General features: G+C 43.3%; 1 protein-coding gene and 1 pseudogene across 3 annotated transcripts in view; both read left to right on the top strand.

Annotated features, from left to right (window-relative positions):
* Nucleotides 1–1,831: 1,831 nt before the first annotated feature.
* Nucleotides 1,832–4,649, top strand: LOC147148021 (uncharacterized; annotated as a pseudogene).
* A 5,874-nt stretch (nt 4,650–10,523) lies between these two features.
* The window catches only part of LOC147148020 (Golgi phosphoprotein 3), a 21,650-nt gene continuing 9,809 nt past the window's right edge, over nt 10,524–22,364 (top strand). Inside the window, exons 1-2 of one of the 3 annotated variants that reach the window (XM_086031612.1) lie at nt 10,534–10,681; nt 10,792–10,950. In XM_086031612.1, the coding sequence (XP_085887738.1) occupies nt 10,912–10,950 (39 nt within the window). In that variant the 5' untranslated portion in view covers nt 10,534–10,681; nt 10,792–10,911. Of the gene's footprint in view, nt 10,951–22,364 lie in introns of all 3 variants that reach the window. The other 2 variants (XM_086031611.1, XM_086031610.1) reach the window with 2 other exon arrangements.

The raw sequence follows: 22,364 nt of genomic DNA, 5'->3' as shown, positions 1-22,364 counted from the left end.
CAGGCCCCTCCAGACTCCCCTGGCGTTATTCTGCAGCAGCTGCTCCTCCATCCTCTTCCTGTAGGACCTTTTCCCCTCTCTGATCCTCCTCCTCAGCTGGCGCTGCACAGTCTTCCGCTCCTCTATGTTGCCTGACGCAAAAGCCCTCCTCTTCTCCTCCAGGAGAGCTTTTATGTCTGGTGTGATCCAGGGTTTGTTGTTGGAGAAACACCTTACTGTCCTGGTGGGTATGGTGTTCTCCATGCAGAAATTTATATAGTCTGTAACAGTGTCCGTTAGACTACTAATGTCTTCCCCGTGAGCATCGCTGAATACTTCCCACACAGTTGTGCTGAAGCAGTCCTTTAAGGCCTCCTCGGCCTCTCCAGACCATCTCTGAACCGTGCGGGTCACAGCTGGCTGCCTGCGGACCAGAGGTTTGTACACAGACTGGAGAGCCACCAGGTTGTGATCAGCTTTGCCCAGCGGGGGGAGGGGCAGTGATGTGTATGCCTCCTTGGTGTTGGCATAGAAAAGGTCCAGTGTTTTATTGTCTCTAGTGTGGCAGGTGACAGACTGTGTGAATGAAGGCAGAGAGGAGGAAGGGGAGGCATGATTGAAGTCACCAGAGATGAGTACCAGGGCATTTGGGTGCTGTGTTTGTAGCCTGCTCACTGCTGCAGTCAAGACATTACAGGCTGTGTCGCTGCTGGCAGCTGGTGGGATGGATGTAGACGGTCACCGCGATCACATGACTAAACTCTCGCGGGATGTAGAATGGCCTCATGCCAACAGCTAGCAGCTCAATATCCCTGCTGCAAAGCTGCTCCTTAATCGTGATGTGCCCAGGATTACACCATCTATCGTTCACAAACACAGCCAGCTCTCCTCCTTTCCTCTTTCCACTCTCCAGCGTCCTGTCCGCGCGTATGATTTGGAACCCGCCCAATTCTACGACCGCGTTCGGCGTTAGCGCTGTTAGCCACGACTCCGTGAATAGCATCAGGCTAGCCTCCCGGAAGTCCCTCTCATAAGGTAAGCGCCGCTAGCTCGTCCATCTTGTTGGGGAGCGATCTAACATTCCCCATGATAACAGACGGGAGGACGGGATGGTATCATCTCCTCCTTTCCCGGCGTTTAACCCCCACACGAGATCCCCGTCTCTTCCTCCTCAGCTCACGGGGGATATCGGGTCTCGCCCCGGGAGCCGGCGCAGGGTTAGCACGGAGTGCTAACAGCTGATTCCGGCTGTAAACAATGGGGGCGCGGCTCCGAGCCAAGTCGCCGGACACGATCGCGCAAAAAATAGCAATCAGCAGCAGCAAGAATACCGCAGTTTGGGTGTCCATTGCTACGCAAGTTACGACTATCAACTATGTGAAAAAGGTATGAGGTAGAGTAATATTAAGGAACAAAAACACACAAAAAGGCTCACCGATGAGCGCGGCGCCGGAACCGGAAATGCTAAGACTGACTCTAGAAGTATAACATGATAATAGTTATATATTGTTTTGCATGGGCACGTTCATGCATGTAAACAAATAGAACGTTGAGGAAGGGTGTTGCAAAGCCCTGAACTTGATGGTATTAATATTTACTATTTCAGATTAATAACAACAATGATAATAATACTAGTAAAAGCCCACTCTGACCTGTTGACTTTAGTCTTCTGTACTATTAGTATATTATGAATAACCAGTGAAGCCTTTCATCACAAAAGCACACAACCCAAATCATTTTTATTGGTGATTTTGAGTGAGCACATTAAAATGTTTGATTGCAAGTTGACTTTCAAACGATTATTTATACAAATTCTGCCTTTTCCCTACATTGTTGTAGTGCTATCATTCAAATGGCTACATCCTCACTCCCTGGCCTTCCACAAGATGATCTGTGGGTATTTCTATGCAACCGTGGTGTTCCTGAGGAAAGCATTCAGAAAAAAAAAACGGGAAATGTGTTCCTGCAAGGCTACATTTAATTTTTTTCCCCAACTATATTATTATATTTAACTAAATTCCAATCCATTTTTATTTACCTATACAGTTAGATAATCATGCAACTATAGAGGTTCAAAGATTTTTATTCGTCAGTTGTACCTTCCAACAATGCAGCCTGATGTAGGAACATCAAACTGACATAAGATACAGTATAAATTCAAAACAAAGTGAATCCCTGCAAACTGGTGTAGACTTAACTCTTTATTAGGAACAACACTTTTCACATGTGGTGTCATCTGGTTCTTTCACTTATGATCTGAGCATTCTCTATTACAAGGGTGACCCCCAAAAAACTGGCCCCGAAAGAAGATTTGGAAATTTGAAATGGATTTCTGAAGAAGAAAAGGCCAATTAGTATAATGTTCGAAACACAATAAAGTAGTTGTACCTCCAGTTGCATTTGGTTCCGTAATAAATTTAAGAAATTGTGTCTATTGAAAGTTGGGGCCAGTTTTTTTGGGGTCACCTTGTACTAGTATAAATTTAGCTGCTAAATTAAATGTTGCATATTATTTCGGCACACCACATGATTGCCGGCTTCATAATCTGTTATGGTGTATTGTCTTATACTGTCCATTATGTTACCTGCAATAGACATTTATGATTGGTTGTCTTGCACGTAAGTAAATTGTCTTGGAGAAAAATAGTTTCTAGTTTAAGTTTAAGCTCATTCATAATGTATACTTTTTGTTTTTATTGTAGATTGACAGCTCACTACTTGGAGAAATAGATGCTGCTGCTTTGGCTTCTTACAATCCAGCCTATGGGGACAGGATTGCCACAAGGCGTTTCTCCATGGGAAAACAGAGAGGAGGTGGAAATGATGCAAAAAACATTCCCTCTTCAAAAAACTTGCTCAAAAAATGGGTACAATGTGCAACAAAGTCTGTGATCAAGGTTTTGAGGGGGGAATACACTGCAACCACCAAATGAGCGTCTAAAAAATAATAAGAGAGCCTGGAAGTCAACCAGAAAAATAGAATTAGGGTGGATACATGACAACAGACAAGTCAGAAAACGCAGCGGTGGAGGAACCAGAGTTCTTGATATTAACAAGAATGCCACTAAGACTTAGATTCTGTCACAAGCTAAACAACTGTTTTTCCCTCATGAGACGTCAACAATGGGAAAGTGGGAAGAGTTCAGTCGTGACATAGTTGACTTTCAGGAAGGACAAGTTGATGACGATGTTAGTGTGCGGAATTATTACGACACACATAAATTTGGTTTGTTAAGGTTTTATTTGTTCACAAAAACCCTAACTTGTGACGATGACCCAGAGGAAGGAGCTGATGTTCCCACAGAAGAGCGACATGAAAACACAACAGACTCTGGGCAAGAGAAGCACACAATGGAAAAAATGGAGCAGCATACACAGAAAAGACATGACAGTGAAAATCTGATACATACGGACACAGTCAAAGATTACGAGCTGAGCACTGCCACATTGTCAGCTGTTGTCTCTACTGTAACTGTTCAGATGATTGATCTTACATCTTTGGGTAATACCTCAGAAGTCATTTTTGGTGGTTCATTTTTAGGTGATCTTGATGATACACTCATACATGAGCCAAACCTTGCAATAGAAGACGAACAAATGAACATGCCCACCTACACCTCAACTTCTACTTTCGCTGTGACAGATGCTAGTAGACCACAAAGTCCTGCCTATGAACTTTTACATGAATGTGAAACTTCACCGAGTAACACTCCTAGATGAACTGATTGCCCAATTCAAAGATGAAGCAATGATGACCTACTCTGTGAAATACAGCTTCATTGATGAACTGGGGGCAGATGCTGACGGTGTTCCAGGGATGTATACGCTGCCTTCTGGACAGAATTCCTTGAATGTGCAGCTGAAGGCGCTGATGTGAGAGTGCCATCACTCTCCCTAAAATGGCAAGAGGAGGAATGGAGATCTGTTGGCAGGATATTGGCCAAGGGACTGCAGGACCATGGATATTTCCCGTTTCGACTGGCTCAAGCCTTTACAGCAGCAATTATATTTGGTGCACACTCAGTTTAATCTGATTTACTGTTTGACTCCCTGATGTTGTACCTTAGTCAGTCTGAGCGTGACCTCTTGTCCACTGCTTTGCAAGAGACCGTTGTAGGTGAAGCTGAGGAAGAGTTTCTTGACCTTATGGATTGCATGGGAGTAAGAAAAGTACCACCACAAGATAACCTAAGACCTGTGCTTATCCAGGTCGCCCACATGCAAGCAAATCATCCAGCACCCAAAATATGCACTGGATAATATTGCAGAGGTTGCAGGACCAATACTCAGGAAGTTTTTCCCCAGCATACAGGATATGAAGAAGCTGTATGATGACATTAAACCAACGACACGGAAGGTGATTAAGATGATAACGGCTTCTCCAGCTACACAGCAGAGAACCAATGTTTGCAATTTTTACATCAATACATAAGAGGGTTGGATGACATTTTTCTCCGAAAGCTGATGAAATTTCTGACCGGGTCTGATGTTATCTGTGTTAAAGAAATTAAAGTCAGTTTCACCTCTTTGGATGGGTTAGCAAGGCGGCCAATTGCCCATACTTGTGGCCCAACTTTGGAGCTGCCATCAACCTATAGCAGCTATCCTGAGCTTCGAGCTGAAATGGAGGCAATATGTCCAGCAACTCTCATGCAATGGACATTGCATAAGAATTGTTAAGTTACTGCTGTTCACACATTTTTCTCTTCCCCAGCCATGTCAGCAATTTATGTTTAGACTGTTTAAATGTGGGTGGCACGGTGGTCGACTGGTTAGCACGTCCGCCTCACAGTTCAGAGGTCGTGGGTTCGATCCCGGCTCCGGCCTCTCTGTGTGGAGTTTGCATGTTCTGCCCGTGCCTGCGTGGGTTTCCTCCGGGTACTCCGGTTTCCTCCCACACTCCAAAAACATGCATGGTAAGTTGATTGGACTGTCTAAATTGCCCCTAGGTGTGATTGTGAGTGCGGATGTTTGTCTCTGTGTGCCCTGCGATTGGCTGGCAACCAATTCAGGGTGTCCCCCGCCTACTGCCCAAAGACAGCTGTAATAGGCTCCAGCACGCCCGCGACCCTTGTGAGGATAAGCGGTATGGATAATGAATGAATGAATGAATGAATGTATAAATGTGGGATAGAGCGTGCAAGGAAAATATTTGATTAGTTAAGGAGTTGTGTTATTAGTGTAGAAACAATAAAATACACATACAGACAGACTTAAGACATTTTTGGTATCAAAGAGTATATTGCTGGCGGCGGGTGGAAACCTGTCCAAATTTGGAGGCTTGTATCCCGTCATTTGATCCAGGAGAGCACATTTTGTTTATCCAGTCTGAGCTTGTATGTACGGACGTGAGAACAAATAAAGCTCAATGGCTTCCTCTGGAGAGGTGGGTGGATGAAGATTATTTTCTGCCATGGCAAGGCAGCAAATGTCAAACACTGTATCATCGCAGGGATACGGTCCTCTCTGTAGGCATTCCTCTCTGCAGGCTTCTATCTTTTGTTGGGGTATCTCTTTTAGGTACTCTCTGGCACCAAAAAGTTGGGGTAGGGTGTATATCATCACTGGGCGCCCATATGGAGGCACAGCATTTCTGCTTGGGCAAATTCTGTGAGTGTTCCAGAGGTGACCAACTTCCTGTAGTTCTTCCTAAATTTAAACAAAAATAGAACGTTATCAAACTGGTTCACACATTTTCTATACCAATCAAAGTACACTGTATGATGCACACCAGCCAGTAAAGTACAATTCTGCTCCAACTTAACCAACTGCAATACTTGGCTAAACTGTATCATGTAATTAAAAAACATCAAAACTCTGACAGCAACATTTTGTTGAATTTTACAGTTTTCATCCTTTAAGTAATTTGAATACAGTATACTGCTGATAACAATTAGCAACTATTGCTTACCTCTATTATTTCAAGACATGTGAACTGAATGATACTTTTATCCAGGAAGTCACCAGAAAAGGAGTCTGATTCTTTTAAGTCTTGGAACAGGTTCATCCAAAACTGTGCGTGTTGCCTTCTTAAAAAGCTCCACCTCTATTCTCTATTCTCTGGTTGTGATTGCTCGATCCATACAGATAACATCTGTGAAAAAGTTGTCCAGATGGTCCTGCCTCAAGAACATCTGCATTTGTTCAATATAACAGTTCTCGGTGCCAAGGTCCGAACGAATTCGGGCACAAGTACCATTTCTTGATCACACCTCATCAATAAAGTATCCAGCGATTACTTTCGGATCACTGTTTGTAGAGTAAGCATATAGCCATATCACCATTCATGAAAACCCAGCTATTGCACCATTGATGCAAGATCCCGTATGGTTTGAGTTTATCATAAGAGTCTACATGCCACAAAAAGTTTGGACCTGGATTTTGGTGTATACGGCGCCGAAGGCAGTTCCTGCGCCTCAGTTGAACACCATGCGGATCCAGTATTTTCATCAATATCCTGATCGTCTCTTGAGTCACCATGTAGCCAGCCTGAATGCATTTCAAATGCACCATCTTGTATCCATGGAGCATGGCATATCCGTCCAACTGATCCTGGACAAACATTGCTATATTTAGCAGATCTGAATGGGCTTTCCTCCTGAACAAATGCAAAGTCCCCAGGTGGCTGCGTAAAGTCGACAAACTAATAATAATGCCGTCTGTGTGACTCAAAGACAGGATTATCTCCCAGTGTCTTAAACCAATATCAAAATAAAACTTGATTAAACCATAAATGTCGGCCATGATAATGGGGGGACCTGGAAAAATCACGGTGGGCCTGATTATTTCTCTCACTCAGCACAATCCTTCTGTCCCGACATATCACATATTCAAATAAAACGACAAACTGAATAATATGAAGTTCGGATATTCCTTAGACAACGACAATTATGCAATTTTTAATATTCAATAAAATAAAAAACACAACGAAACACTAATTAAAGAATAATTCAATAATAATTTACCAACAATTTAAAAGTGCCGGTAGGGGTGGGCGATATGGCAAAAATATCATATCAAGATTTTTTAAAAATAAACTCACGATCACGTTTTTATCATGATCCTTTTTTTACATAATTTTTTAAGACTAATTTGCACATTTCTGACCATTTTCCTCATGTTAAACATATAAAACATATTTAAAATGCATATAACTCTAAAAGAAAAAAAAGACATTTTAAGCCAGCTAAGCTTTCTGAACAGATTTTAATTTGAATCGTGACATTTTTTTATCAAAATGTGCAGTGAATGTAAACATAAAAGGTAACATAATGTAAACATAAAAACACAGCTCGTAACGCAGGGCTAGTACTTTGAAGAGTCTTTTAAACCCCTCGTTTTCCACTGCTTTAACGGGACTCATGTCTTCAGCAAGGTAATAAGCCACTGAATCAGTTACTTATTTTCATTGCTTGCTTGTTTTTTCATATGGAGTGCCTTTTTTCAAATGACTGTGTTACCATGGGTTGCGTTAGCTTGGAGCTAGCGGCTGCCTCTGGCTACCATGTGTCTGCTCTCCGTTTGCTTTGGCTGTCGGCGCTGGAGTCCGAACCAAGTCTCTGCAATCTTTGCAAATAACTGGTTTGCGTTATCTCCTCCAAGGAAAAGCCAAACCAAATCGACACTGTGGATGTGGAGTTTCTTTTCGGGACCAACTCTGCTTCATGGTGACTTTCCGCTATACCCTCCCGCTATACAAACAAACGGGGAGGCAAGGAGTGTCACGTACCGTACACTGTGCGTGCTGTGATTGGTCGGGTATATGCGTCAGCGGCTTTGCGCCGCCATAGAGCTAAACTGTTTAGAATGTGCCATGTAGACGATCACACGATCTTTCGGCTTTATGAGATCGTGAACACGTTAAACCGCTTAACGATCTAATATCGTCATATCACCCACCCCTAAGTGCCGGTTTAGATTTTTTTCATGAATCTCACTGGATGGGCAGTCTGCCAATCTGGGTCGGCCTGTGCATACCCGGGCCCACCCATGCTCCGCCCTTGCGTTAGGGTAAAAGAGGGTCTGAAAATGTCTGGCACTGTTAAAGGAGAAGTCAACCCAAACATGTTCTTTCCAATATGTTCCATGCGATCCTAATAGTCCAAACATGGCATTCTGATTAATATTGCATTTGTGGAATGAGTATAAGTCAAGCAGCCAAATCCACTCATTTTTAGCCATCTCATGGGGCATCCATTTTGCCACTTTCTGTTGGCTGAAAATGATATCACAGTTGCTCAGGGTTCAGGTAACAACCAATCAGAATTCACCTTTTTTCTGAAGCATTGCCTTAATTTCAGTCATGTTAGTAAAAAGTATGCAATTGTGAGAGGCTTAATATGAAATAACTAAAACTTAAAAGTATTATATTATGACTCAATAATGGGCCAGTACCCAAAAAGTCTTAGGTCTCAGACGACCCTGCACAACTCTTTTCTGCCTGACAAACCTTGTGTGCCTGTGGGGACTAATCCGAGACTGGTCGGCAATCAGTTGCAGAGCACACAGATAGACAGAGAAACGTTGACTCATGCATTTGCACTGTCTTTGAGTGGGAACTGAACAGACACTCTCCTGCACCGAAGTCAGGCGAACAAATTAGATTCAACTGCAAATTCTTGTCCATACCCACAAACATACACAGTGTGAAATTTGCGAATAATACTTGCACTGTGAGTCTGAACATCAATTTACCATCCAATCTGCCTGCTGCTGCTGCAAGCCGCCGTCTCTCTCCCTCCAGAGACACGAGTTTAGCGTAGCTAAATGTCCGAAATATAACCAGTCGGGGTTTGTGTGCGCATTCATGCGCTTGTCCGCTTCAGCTTGTGGAAGTGGAGGAGCAATCGCCACGGTATTTTTGATTTTGTGGAGGTGATCATGATGAGATCACGTTTTATGTCAATAAATCCAAACTATTGTGCGGAACACTTTTATACTTTCACAGGTTGAAGTGGACAAGAGCAGTAATGTGCATCGGTCACCGTTTTAGACAACAGAACTGACAAAGCGAGCAATATTACCAAGCATGCCTTCCTCACGTGATGTAGACCGCTGAGACTGAAAACATAACATAAGCCGCGCCCCCTTTTGGGGCGGGGAAATTTGTCGTAAACCTAATCACTAAAAAAGACCATAAATCACTACAGTCTGGGCATTTTAGTACTAATGTCATTTTTACATGCAAACCTATTATATAAGTGCCAATGTTAAGCTCACCCAAGTGTCCCTTTAAGTAATATGGTGAAAATTGAGCGGAATGTAAAAATTTACTTTGCGAGTCAATTAATAGTGTGCGCTCCTAAATTTCCTTCTGGCGCTCCTAAAATTTTAAGTTAGGGGCTCCTGTGCTCCTAGTAAAAAACAAATGTTAGTCTGTGGAGCCCTGTCTCTGAGTGCTACTCAAAAATACATGTCAGAAGCATCAACAATGAGATGAAAGAAAAGCCCTCCGGGACAAAATATCGCTGCAAAGCGTAACCCAAATCACTGTCAGTCACTCTATCAAGATACTGAGATAAAATACTCTGAATGGTCGATGCAAAAAGTGAAGTTCGTACTTTGATAGATTCTTATTACTCCATACAGGGGTCCTAGCTGTTATAAGTGCATGTTTTATACACGTAACAGTGGCAACTTGCGCAAGATGGCTTCAACGTGAGGGGCCAATTGATATTCCATTCATATATGCTATAATGCTGCATTTGTGGAAGGTGGGAAGTCGTACCTTTCCGGCTTCTTAAGAGGAAAAATGCACTAGAACCCCCCTGTGAACAGGGAGGTCCGAGTTGCAAAGTCGGAAAAAACGACTTCAAGGTGACGTCATTGTTCATGGCGACCGGATGGAGACACAGGTCATGAATGGCAAAACATCATTTACAAGACTATATATCCATCCATCCATTATCTATACCGCTTATCCTCACAAGGGTCGCGGGCGTGCTGGAGCCTATCCCAGCAGTCTTCGGGCAGTAGGCGGGGGACACCCTGAATTGGTTGCCAGCCAATCGCAGGGCACACAGAGACAAACATCCGCACTCACAATCACACCTAGGGGCAATTTAGAGTGTCCAATCAACATAAGACTTTAGCTTAATTTATCATTACGATAATTTGGCTATTCAACATAACTTCACATAACACAACGTGATTTGGACTGATTGCATGAAGATATGCGGTTGTCTATGGAGGACTGAATGTGGTAATTAAACATTTAATGGTGTATGTATTTATTTAATTTGGGCACTTTCAGTCCTCCAGTTCTCCCTCCATGAAGTTATTTGGTGAAATGCTTTCAAGATACGATATTCCTTTATTTATATAAATATATATATATATATATATATATATATATATATATATATATATATATATATATATATATATATATATATATATAAATAATAATATTATTTATATAAATTAATTGTGAAGAGGGTTTGCTGGAGGTCAAAAGGTGTTGTGATAAACCAGAACAACAATTTATTTACCACAAGCAGCCATCTTTATTGTTTACATTCGCCTCGAACGCTATGAGGTCGGAACTGGGGCAACGCAAGTGTCTTCAGACTTCCTACCTTCCTGAATGCAGCACAAGTCCGTGGCTGGAAATACGAAAGAAGAAAGAGGCCATGTTTCTTACAACAGCGACGCAAAGACTCCAGCAGAAATTACACTATGTTAACCAGATGGTTCACTCTAAGTAAGTGAGTCGTATAATCTCGGCGACAGGAGTCCGAGGCGTGTTGTTTTTCTTTTTCTTTTTTTAAATCGCTGTTAAGTTAATTAGCTGACATGACTTCATTGACTCAGCGGAGTTCGGGCCTTGTCCAGAGGCGAAACGAAGCCGTCAAAGAGGACCAAGAGTCGAGACCCGGGGAAGAGCAAGACGATGACGATACCGGGGAATCAAAAGAAACGCGCCTGACTTTGATGGAAGAGGTGCTATTGCTGGGACTAAAAGACAGAGAGGTAAAATACACCACTGACGTAGTGCAGTAGAAAAAAAGCTTGGCGATGATAGCCAACAAGTTAGCTACGTTTTGCTAACCAACGGAACGTCGATTGCGAGGCACCATTGTCATTTATATTGCTCTGAATAGAAGCTATGGGAAACGATACCATGAGCCTTGTTTCACAGCGAACTTCGAATTCCAATATTTAACACAGCAAATGATAGAAAAAGACTGTTTCATGTACAGTAAATGATAGAAAACACCGTTTCATGCATTTATATTTATGTCTTGTCTTTGTTGTTTCTGACCCATAACATATAACGTACATCAATGGAAAATAAAGGATAGACTGAAATAGATTAGAATACCAAGACGTGAGTCGCTACCCGAAACGTAATTTGTTTGACATAACACGCATATAGATCAGTAGTTCTGTGTGGTAGGTGGGGCACGCTCTGGTGGTATACCTAATAATTTTGGAATATCGTTGCAAACCTGCAGTTGCTAGGGTAAATAGTTATTGAGTTTTATCATTTCCGATTGTCTGCGTGGTCATAAAGGTAATCGAGTGTGATTAGTGATTGGACGAGGGAGTCGAAGGGCGGGGAGAAGGAGAAAGGTAGAGAGAGATACTGTAAGTTTTCTGTACTTTTTTTTTTTTAACTTTATTTATCCAGTGTATAAAGTCGATAAAAAAAATTGAATATAACAGTAGAATACAACTTTACCAAATTAACAACACACGCCAGGGAGGTTACAAAGGATGTTATTGTCCTTTCATCTTTTCCCATCAGGGGTCGCCATAGCGAATCAATTGCACACCTGACTATAAGGGGTAAATAAAATAAATTAAGATCAAATGCAAAGAAGATAAAATATAACCCTAGCCATCATATCCATCCATCCATTATCCATACCGCTAATCCTGTTTGCATAATTATGTTTTCACACCTTTTTGGGTTTACAGTTAGATATGCAAGAAAAATGTTTCTTTTTTCATATAAACCAAAAAATTTTTTTGCATAAATTTGGTTCTGTGAATATAGGGGAAAAAATTGCGAGTGGGCATTCTTATAATACCAAATAACAAATGTTTCCAATGTAAGGAGAAGTGGTATTAAATATGATTTATAATGAATTGTAGCTATTTGCACCACAACTCTTTTGTGTGAGGACAAGACCAGAACAAATGTACTAATGTTTCTCTTAACTCACCACAAAAATTGCAATGAATATCTTTCTGTACAGGAAGTCATCAATCTACGAACGAGTTCTGTTTCTTCACTGGCGATGTAACCCGAATTTCATATACATTCATGTACATATGCAATCAATGCAGTCTGGGTCACATTTCTGTATCCCTTCAGCAAAACGTGTGTCCGCCAATAACGAACTGTGAGGTCAGTTAGGACTTCACCAGATTACTTATGATTACGCAGATGGATGGAAATCCACTTCGTCTATGCTTAGTCCGTTTTTAAGTTTCCCGTCTATCGTCTAACGTCAGCAAAACGGGGAGTGAAAGTTGGTCAAATTTTGAGACGGAAACACAAAGGTAAGCCCATTTAAAATGGTAGGCAGACCAGTCTATAGGCGATAACTATTTGTTCCGGCCAGACAAATGGACGGCGAAAGGGGACCCTGGCTGCAGGCTATAAAAGGATATACAGAAAGTCCTCAATTTACGAACGAGTTCCGTTCCTACACTGGCGATGTTACACAAATTTCCATGTACGTCCAATTTCACCTTTAAAGTTGAAATTTACGTCAAAATACTTTGTATAAAAAAATGAAAATATATTAAAATAAAAAGCATAAGATGCTGTACTTAGCATTACTGCTGAGAAGTGGATGGAGAAAGAGGAGAAGAGGCCGAAAAAGGCAAAAATACTGCCGGCGCGCTAACAGATACAATCGAGACACTGCGCATGGTCATTGCTCAACCGCAAGAAATGCTGGTCTTTGTAGTATAGGAAGTGCTTGTATGCGAAAGTGCAATACAGTAAGTATTCCCACCTACAGACCTCTGTCAAATGGAAATTCCCTCACCCAGGAAAAAAACGTAAGCATTAAATTTTCTACTACTATATTACATTAACAATGAATTCCTTACAACTGTAGTTCCGGTATCTGGAACCCATAGCGAAGCCCGCATTAGCGCAAACTCAAGCATCCCCGCTCGATACTACGGAAAAACTTTGACTGCTTCACCATCATCGGATCAAACGGAAATTCCCTCACTTGGAAAAAAAATCTATGCATTAAATGTCCTACTACTATATTATATTAACAATCAATTCCTTACAACGGAAGTTCCGGTGCTGTATCCGGAACCCGGAACCTTTAGCGAAACCCGCAGTAGCGCAAACTCAAGCAGTCCCCGCTCTATACTACGGAAAAACTTTGACCGCTCCGCCATCATCGTATCCAAAACGGCGACATGTCATTGAATTCTTTGGCATGCGCTTTACTGAAATTGCGAAAGATTTAAAATGTATTAATTTACTTTTTCGTCTGTAGATCATTGCATCCAAACGAAGAAGAACGATAATGACCGAGGAAGAGAGAGTGAAATGCATAAAAAAACATAAAAAACATCCAGGAGACATTTGGAGATGGAAAAACTAAAATCTACGAAACTTAGAAAAACAAGGAATCCATTCTGGCTCATTACGATTCCGGCAGTTTGTCTGCTTAGGGGAAATTGCTTGCGGCTCGATGGACGAAGTACAGTGGCGTAAATGAAAGTGTCCTTTTGTATGCACAAGAATCACCAGAGATCAGTGATGATCAACGGGACAGCCACTTGCAATTAGCAACAAAACTGTATGATACGCAGACAAACATGTTCATACAGCAAAGAATGAAGCCAACACAACTCAAAATAGACTTATTTTTCCCAAGTCTGAGAAAAAACACTAAAATACAGTACAGTTTACTGTAGTTAAGTACAGTACTGTACTGCATTGGTGTTACAGTATTTTTTTTCAACAGTCTTTGGACCATGTTTGTTATACTGTACTGTATTTTCATATACTTGTACTTTATAGTGCAGTTTTTGTTTAATAAAAATTTGGGGGAAAATATATTTTTTGCATTATGTTGCTTGTGTTGTTACACATGTATTTTGTTAACATACTTGATAAGATAAGAATGCCTTTATTGATCCCACAGTGGGGAAATTTTCAGTGTTACAGCAGCAAAGATATAGGTCACACAGGGACGGTGGCATAATGTAGCCATTAATGTAGAACATTGACGGCAAACATTCAGGATCAAACCTATGCAAATATACGCAGTAACGTGTATATACACACCAACATACATCTACATAAAAAGTATGAGGAACACTCTGTACATAGTACAGAGGAAAAATACTAAGTGACAGTGCTGCAGTGCTGTAGTGAAATGTAAGGAACAGCATTGGATAAAAATAAAACTAGACTAACAGTAGTGGGGAATGTTGAGTATTGCACGGTATTACAGTAGTGGGGAATATTGGGTATTGCACGATATGAGCTAGGTGCAGGACTGCACAATTGCACTAATGTCCGCCAGTTTGTAGAGACTACACAATGTTCTTGTTAAAGAGACTGACAGCAGCAGGCAAGAAGGAACGGCGGAATCTCTCCTTTGCACAGCGAGGGTGTAACAGTCTGTCACTGAAGGAGCTGTGGAGTGCTGTTAGGGTGCCCTGGAGGGGTGGTCCGGGTTGCCCAGCATTGATGACAGCTTGGCCAACATCCTCCTGTCCCCCACCGAGTCCACAGAGTCCAGGGAGCAGCCCAGGACAGAGCCGGCCCTCCTGACCAGTTTGTCCAGCCGCTTCTTGTCCCAGGCCGAGACGCCGCCTGCCCAGGTGACCACTCCCTGGAAGATGACCGATGCAATCACCGAGTCATAAAAGTTCCTGAGGAGTGTCCCCTGAACCCCAAAAGACATCAGTCTCCTGAGTAGGAAGAGTCTGCTCTGACTCTTCCTATAGAGTCTGTGTTGTCGCTCCAGTCCAGTTTATTGTTCAGATGAACACACAGGTACTTGTAAGTTGAGACTCTCTCAACATCTGTTCCCTGGATATTCACTGGTGCAGGTGAAGAGTGCTGGCGCCCACCGAAATCCACCACCATTTCTTTGGATTTCCCCGCATTGATCAGGAGGCGGTTCTGCTGGCACCAGTCCACAAAACCCTGGGTAAGTTCTCTGTACTCCCGATCATCTCCGCCTGTGATGAGGCTGACAATCGCAGAGTCGTCAGAGAACTTCTGCAGGTGACAGGTAGGGGTGTTGTAGTTGAAGTCCGAGGTGTAGAGGGTGAACAGGAAGGGAGCCAAGACAGTTCCCTGTGGGGCCCCCGTGCTACAGAGGAGCGCGTCAGACACACAGTCCTGTGTCCTCACATACTGTGGCCGGTTTGTGAGGTAGTCCTGGATCCATGTGGTGAGGTGGTGGGCCACCCCCGCCCGCTCCAGCTTGTCTCCCAGTAGGGTGGGCTGGATGGTGTTGAAAGCACTGGAGAAATCAAAGAACATGATCCTCACAGTGCTCCCCGCCTTCTCCAGGTGGGAGAGTGAAGTGTGGAGGAGGTAGATGATGGCATCATCCACACTGATGCCAGGCTGATATGCGAACTGGAGTGGGTCCATTGAGGAGCTCACCAGGGGGCGCAGGTGGGCAAGGACCAGTCTCTCCAGGGTCTTCAGCAGGTGAGACGTCAGCGCCACTGGTCTGAAGCTGTTGGGCTCCTTCGGGTGGGGGGTCTTTGGCACCGGGACCAGGCAGGATGTTTTCCATAGCTGGGGGACCCTACCCAGCTTCAGGCTCAGGTTGAACATGTGCTGGACAATTCCACACAGCTGTTCTGCGCATGATTTGAGGAGCTGGGGGCTGATGCCATCTGGACCCGCTGCCTTCCTCGCCTTCATCTTCTTCAGCTGGTTCCTCACCTGAGATGTTGTGAAGGCCAAGGCTGGGCAGGAGGGAGTGGTGGCTATCTGGTGTAGCTGGGAGCTGGAGACTGTGGAGAAAAGGAGGGAGGGGGTGACACACCCAGCAGGAGGAGTAGGTGAAGGCTGCAGCAGGAGAGACTGAGTGGGGGCAGGCATCTGATCAAACCTATTGAAAAAGAGGTTCAGCTCATTTGCCCACTGCAGGTCCCCCCCAGTCCGAGTCTTGGGTTGTCCGTGGCCTGAGATGGTCTTCAGGCCCCTCCAGACTCCCCTGGCATTATTCTGCAACAGCTGCTCCTCCATCCTCTTCCTGTTGGACCTTTTCCCCTCTCTGATCCTCCTCCTCAGCTGGCGCTGCACAGTCTTCCGCTCCTCTATGTTGCCTGACGCAAAAGCCCTCCTCTTCTCCTTCAGGAGAGCTTTTATGTCTGGTGTGATCCAGGGTTTGTTGTTGGAGAAGCACCTTACTGTCCTGGTGGGTGTGGTGTTCTCCATGCAGAAATTTATATAGTCTGTAACAGTGTCCGTTAGACTACTATTGTCTTCCCCGTGAGCATTGCTGAATACTTCCCACACAGTTGTGCTGAAGCAGTCCTTTAAGGCCTCCTCGGCCTCTCCAGACCATCTCTGAACCGTGCGGGTCACAGCTGGCTGCCTGCGGACCAGAGGTTTGTACACAGACTGGAGAGCCACCAGTTTGTGATCAGCTTTGCCCAACGGGGGGAGGGGCAGTGATGTGTATGCCTCCTTGGTGTTGGCATAGAAAAGGTCCAGTGTTTTATTGTCTTTGGTGTGGCAGGTGACATACTGTATGAATGAAGGCAGAGAGGAGAAGGGGAGGCATGATTGAAGTCACCAGAGATGAGTATCAGGGCATTTGGGTGTTGTGTTTGTAGCCTGCTCACTGCTGCAGTCAAGTCTTCACAGGCTGTGTCGCCGCTGGCAGCTGGTGGAACGTAGACGGTCATCGCGATCACATGACTAAACTCTCGCGGGATGTAGAATGGCCTCATGCCAACAGCTAGCAGCTCAATATCCCTGCTGCAAAGCTGCTCCTTAATCGTTATGTGCCCAGGATTACACCATCTATCGTTCACAAACACAGCCAGCCCTCCTCCTTTCCTCTTTCCACTCTCCAGCGTCCTGTCCGCGCGTATGATTTGGAAGCCGTCCAATTCTACGACCGCGTTCGGCATTAGCGCTGTTAGCCACGACTCAGTGAATAGCATCAGGCTAGCCTCCCGGAAGTCCCTCTCATAAGGTAAGCGCCGCTAGCTCGTCCATCTTGTTGGGGAGCGATCTAACATTCCCCATGATAACAGACGGGAGGACGGGATGGTATCGTCTCCTCCTTTCCCGGCGTTTAACCCCCACACGAGATCCCGTCTCTTCCTCCTCAGCTCACGGGGGATATCGGGTCTCGCCCCGGGAGCCGGCGCAGGGTTAGCACGGAGTGCTAACAGCTGATTCCGGCTGTAAACAATGGGGGCGCGGCTCCGAGCCAAGTCGCCGGACACGATCGCGCAAAAAATAGCCACCAGCAGCAGCAAGAATACCGCAGTTTGGGTGTCCATTGCTACGCAAGTTACGACTATCAACTATATGAAAAAGGTATGAGGTAGAGTAATAGTAAGGAACAAAAACACACGAAAAGGCTCACCGGTGAGCCGGAGCTACTGTAGCGGGCTGCCACTCGCGCGGCGCCGGAACCTGCACATTCATACAGGACTTGTACCGTAGTCGTTTCCCACATAAGGAAATTCTGTTTTAAGGAAAGATTGAACAATGCAAATATGATTCCTTACTAGAGAATACCTACTGTATTTCTAGCGCAACCCACCGCAAATACATAGGCAGAGGAAAACAAGCTCAGAGACGCAGCACAAAAGCACACTTTTGGAGTTAGAAAACTGCTGCCATTTCTGTGGTGAGTGACATGAATAGTGTTTTATTGACAGTTGAAAGTAACAAGTGGAAATGATGTACTTTGAGTCACAGCGTTGTGCGTTGCAGTTCACAGCACACGGTTCATTCAAATGCTGGAGCAATTCTGTCTGCTCATTGATGTAAACGGGTTATTCAGAATTTTTCAGAAATTGTAATTTTGACCTGAAACCGAATATTGACTGCATGTAAACGTTGTCACTATGGTGCTCGGGACAAAATGGCGGAAGAGGCACGGGTGTCGTGAAGTTGAAATGTCACGTCGTAATTTGAGGACTTCCTGTACTGTGTACTTTCGAGAGATGTGGGCTGACTGTAGTGATGTGCACGGCTGTTCTCTTGAGTGTACTGAATAATTAGAATCAGTTTATTACAGAGTTGTTCAAAAGATTTGTTAACTGAATAATGCATTTTTTTTCCTCCACGGAACTAAATAGAAAAAGAACACCAACGCTCCAGCCAGACATGACAGCGTTACACCGCTTATTGTTATTGACGTATACTCCAGTGCGACTTACATATGTTTTTTTCTTCTGTAATATGCATTTTATGGCTGGTATGTCTTGTACTCCGGAGCGACGTATAGTCCGGAAAATACGGTACTAAATATTTTGATGTGCAATTTGGTAAGCACCACGACTACTTCTAATTCTGTCACGCGTGTGGTATAAACATAAGTACTGTAAAGGCACAAAGTCAAGTGCAGATTACAACAGTAATGTAAAAAAATCTGTAGTTTTGCCACTTCCATCATATCACTTTGTTTCATGGAACATGATGTAAACGTGAACTGCACTTCTTAATCACTCAACTTCTTATGACCGGAAAACAATAATCCAGAGGCTCTACCGTTCCCTATACACCACTTAATTTCAACAAACGTGATATGTAGGGGTGGGAATCTATGGGTACCTCACGATTCGATCCGATTCAGAGGCCCACCATTCGATTCGATTCAGATTCCAATGCATCACTACAATGGCTTACATTTTATAGTTACCGTATTTTCCAACTATAAGTCGCAACTTTTTTCCTAGATTTTGAGCCATGCGGCTTATAGTCCGGTGCGGCTATTCTCTGGATTTTTCTTCCACCGCTCGGGGCACGCTAACCGGAATGACAGTACAATTCAATATAATACATTTCCCATTAACTGGGTGTGACTGCAGGTGGAGGAGTTCAACCGGTGAGGGCGCCATAGACTAGGTTATTGCATTAGGTGCTGTAATGCTTTGATTCTATGTTTTCCTAGAGGCCCGTGAAGTGCACATGAATGCGATTGGCTGATGTTATGTCTGTTCTGTTGTTTCGATGTGAAGTGCTATTGTTGATTTAGCACGTCGTGTGTTAGATTGGCTGACTTTATTAACATAAAACAAGAAAGGTGCATATGGAGAATGTAATAGAACAATAGATGGTGGAGTCTGGCGGACATTAGCTGACAAACTGGAGCGGCAGTCGGCAGTGAAATGAAGATAAGTACTGTTTATTTCCTCTTGGTTCTCTTCTGTTTTAATCAGCAACGTTGCAACGTTACTGCACTGTTAGGAAAGAATCTGTTCAGGTACATACATGTACATTTACAGTTCATAATCGTTCTGTAAATGCAGTAAATATAAAAGTTTTCAACATAGATAGGTGCGTCTTATATAAAGGTGCATCTTATTTAATTTTTTCCCCAAAATATTCTAAAAATAGAGTGGCTATTATATATATATATATATATATATATATATATATATATATGTATATATATATATATATATATATATATATATATATATGGTACCTTTTTTAAAACAATTGCATTACTCAAGGAAGAGCAAAGATTTATATTTCACACTTAAAGTTGCAATGCAACCTTGTGTACGTGTGTCAACACAAATTTCAAAAAGTGCCAATGGTGGCAGCATTTGTTGTAACAAATGTCTAACTTCTCCTATAACAAACAATTTATATAAACATATTTAAACTTAATCTGATTTTGCGTAACCTGTATTTTAATACTTTGAAGTGCAATATGCATCATCTGATTGACATTACTGCGTAACTTAGCAATGAACGCTGCTTTTATTTAACCAAATGTAACTCACCTGATGTAGTATATTTTCTTTTACCATTAGAACGCCCAGAAAGCGGTCATTTGACTACTTATGCTTTACATTTGACAATGTCACCCCCCCATATCACCTGCTATTTTGGCTGGGATTGGCCAAATTACAAATTAAAATCATCTATTTGTAGCCAGCAGAGTTGTTTGTCAAATACCACCCAGATTGATTGTTAAATAGTTGTTGCAAAAAGAGTTGTAAAAACCCCTAGGCGGTCTTTAAACGATATTGCAATTTGCCCTGCGATTGGCTGGCAACCAGATCAGGGTGTACCACGCCTACTGCCCGAAGACAGGTGGGATGGCTCCAGCACCCCTGCGACCCTCGTGAGGATAAAGCGGTATTGGATGGATGATATTTCAATTGGTGACCTTTATTTCACATGTAGTTTATTATTTTGGCCGTGATATTGTACATTACAGCAGAGGGCAGTGTTGATTAGGGGTGGGTGATATGGGCCAAAAAAAAATCTATTTTCTTTCAAAAACTCTAACGATAATTTGACGATATTCTACAAAAACTATTTTAAATTTGCACTTGCTTCACAGACCAATTGTGGATAGACAGCATTTGTGAACATCTCTTTTAAATTGCGAAATACAGCTTCTGCAAAACATAATGATATTCGATGACAATATTTGAAAATAAAGAACAAAAAATTATGTATAGACTTAACATTGATTTTCTGGAATATTTATGTGATTTAAATATCTCTGCTGTTATTCCATAATGCTGTGACATTTTGAGCTGCAGTAAGTACTGGTGTACCATTGCCAACTACTAGAGGAATCAGAATGAGAAAAAGGTGTTACTACAGCTATCAGAATGAGAAAAAATGTATTTGATATGTGACGAAGTGTCATCCTGCGAGAGACAAAAGACATCGTCATGACAACACCCATTCTCATACATTGGCCACCGTATTCAGTAGGGGTGTAACTATACGTGGGTGTAGGGCTGGGCGATATTGACATATTGAAAATAATGACCTGATGAAAAATAATAAGGAATTTTTTTTTTAACATAATACTTAACCTTTAATAAGAGGTCAATGCAACTATGAAAGAGTGAAATAAACTGGTCGATATAAAGATTAAATAAAATTTTAAAAATAATGTGCTTAGAAGGGCTGAGAAATGTTTGAAAAACTGTCACAAGCTAAGTATTTCATATCAGTCAATATTGATAATTATTGATTTTGTTTTAAACTTTACCTTAATAACTTATAATTAATAACAGTTAACAGTTTTTTGTACATTATGTAGTGTAATGTGCAGTTTGTCCTCCATCAGTGTATTGTAAATGCGTATTTGCATTAGGTCTACCCCAAAGCAGTTGTTGACACATATATTAGCCGTCATTCAATGTTCATCCAATATAAGTGAATGAATACTCTCTTGCAGTGCATACATCATCGTTGACCAACCGTCTTAGGACTACTTTATCTTTTTAGCGGACTCATTATTGCCATAGTCCATTCATATTTTACTTGATTGATTTTACCTTGAGTGCGATGCCGGTGTCGGATAAGGCGAACACTGCTGGCATGTCAAAGACAAGAACTCCTCTACTTGTACACCATGGCTCCATCCCCGGTTTTTAATAGGGTTATCATGCATAATATAATTTAATTGTAAGAGTTGTACTGAGTCGAGTGGTCATTTATTTGAGCAAAGGTACGGCGCTCGCTCGCTGGACGCGAGCGTAGTGCACGGCCGCCGGGCCCGCGAGCGTAGCGCACGGCCGCCGGGCCCGCGAGCGTAGCGCACGGCCGCCGGGCCCGCGAGCGTAGCGCACGGCCGCCGGGCCCGCGAGCGTAGCGCACGGCCGCCGGGCCCGCGAGCGTAGCGCACGGCCGCCGGGCCCGGGAGCGTAGCGCACGGCCGCCGGGCCCGGGAGCGTAGCGCACGGCCGCCGGGCCCGGGAGCGTAGCGCACGGCCGCCGGGCCCGGGAGCGTAGCGCACGGCCGCCGGGCCCGCGAGTATGCTCCGTTGAGTTAACAGCTTCTTCTTCTGGTTTAAATGCTTCTTCCTCGTTGGTTTAAAAGCTGCTTCTTCTTTGGTTTAAACGCTTCTTCTTCATGTCTGGAGGCGGAAGCGCGCTGCCTACATCACGCACCATGCTGCGATTGGTTTGTTTTTCTTTTTTCTATTGAACATTTTATCGAAGGCATTTTCTATTGGTATCGATCACGTGTCAATCGCGATACATATCGATATAGAATTATCGGCCCAGCCCTACGTGGGTGTATTAATACATTTCGGTATGGCATGTTCGGTTCGGGCCAACTTGCGTACCGTTTCTGATCAGTTTTTATTATTAGCGCAATCTTATGCATGGGCGCTATTGACTGTTGCACGCGGTAGAGGAGGGTGGCGACACAAAAGAGAGAGAGAAAAGAGCCAGAGCTTGAAGATTCCCCCCGTAC

This window comes from Filicampus tigris, chromosome 5 (genome assembly GCF_054856515.1).
Source record: "Filicampus tigris isolate MCC_2025a chromosome 5, RoL_Ftig_1.0, whole genome shotgun sequence".
Lineage (NCBI taxonomy): Eukaryota > Metazoa > Chordata > Actinopteri > Syngnathiformes > Syngnathidae > Filicampus > Filicampus tigris.
Note: the sequence above shows the minus strand (reverse complement) of the source record. Positions and strands in the feature narration are given on the sequence as shown.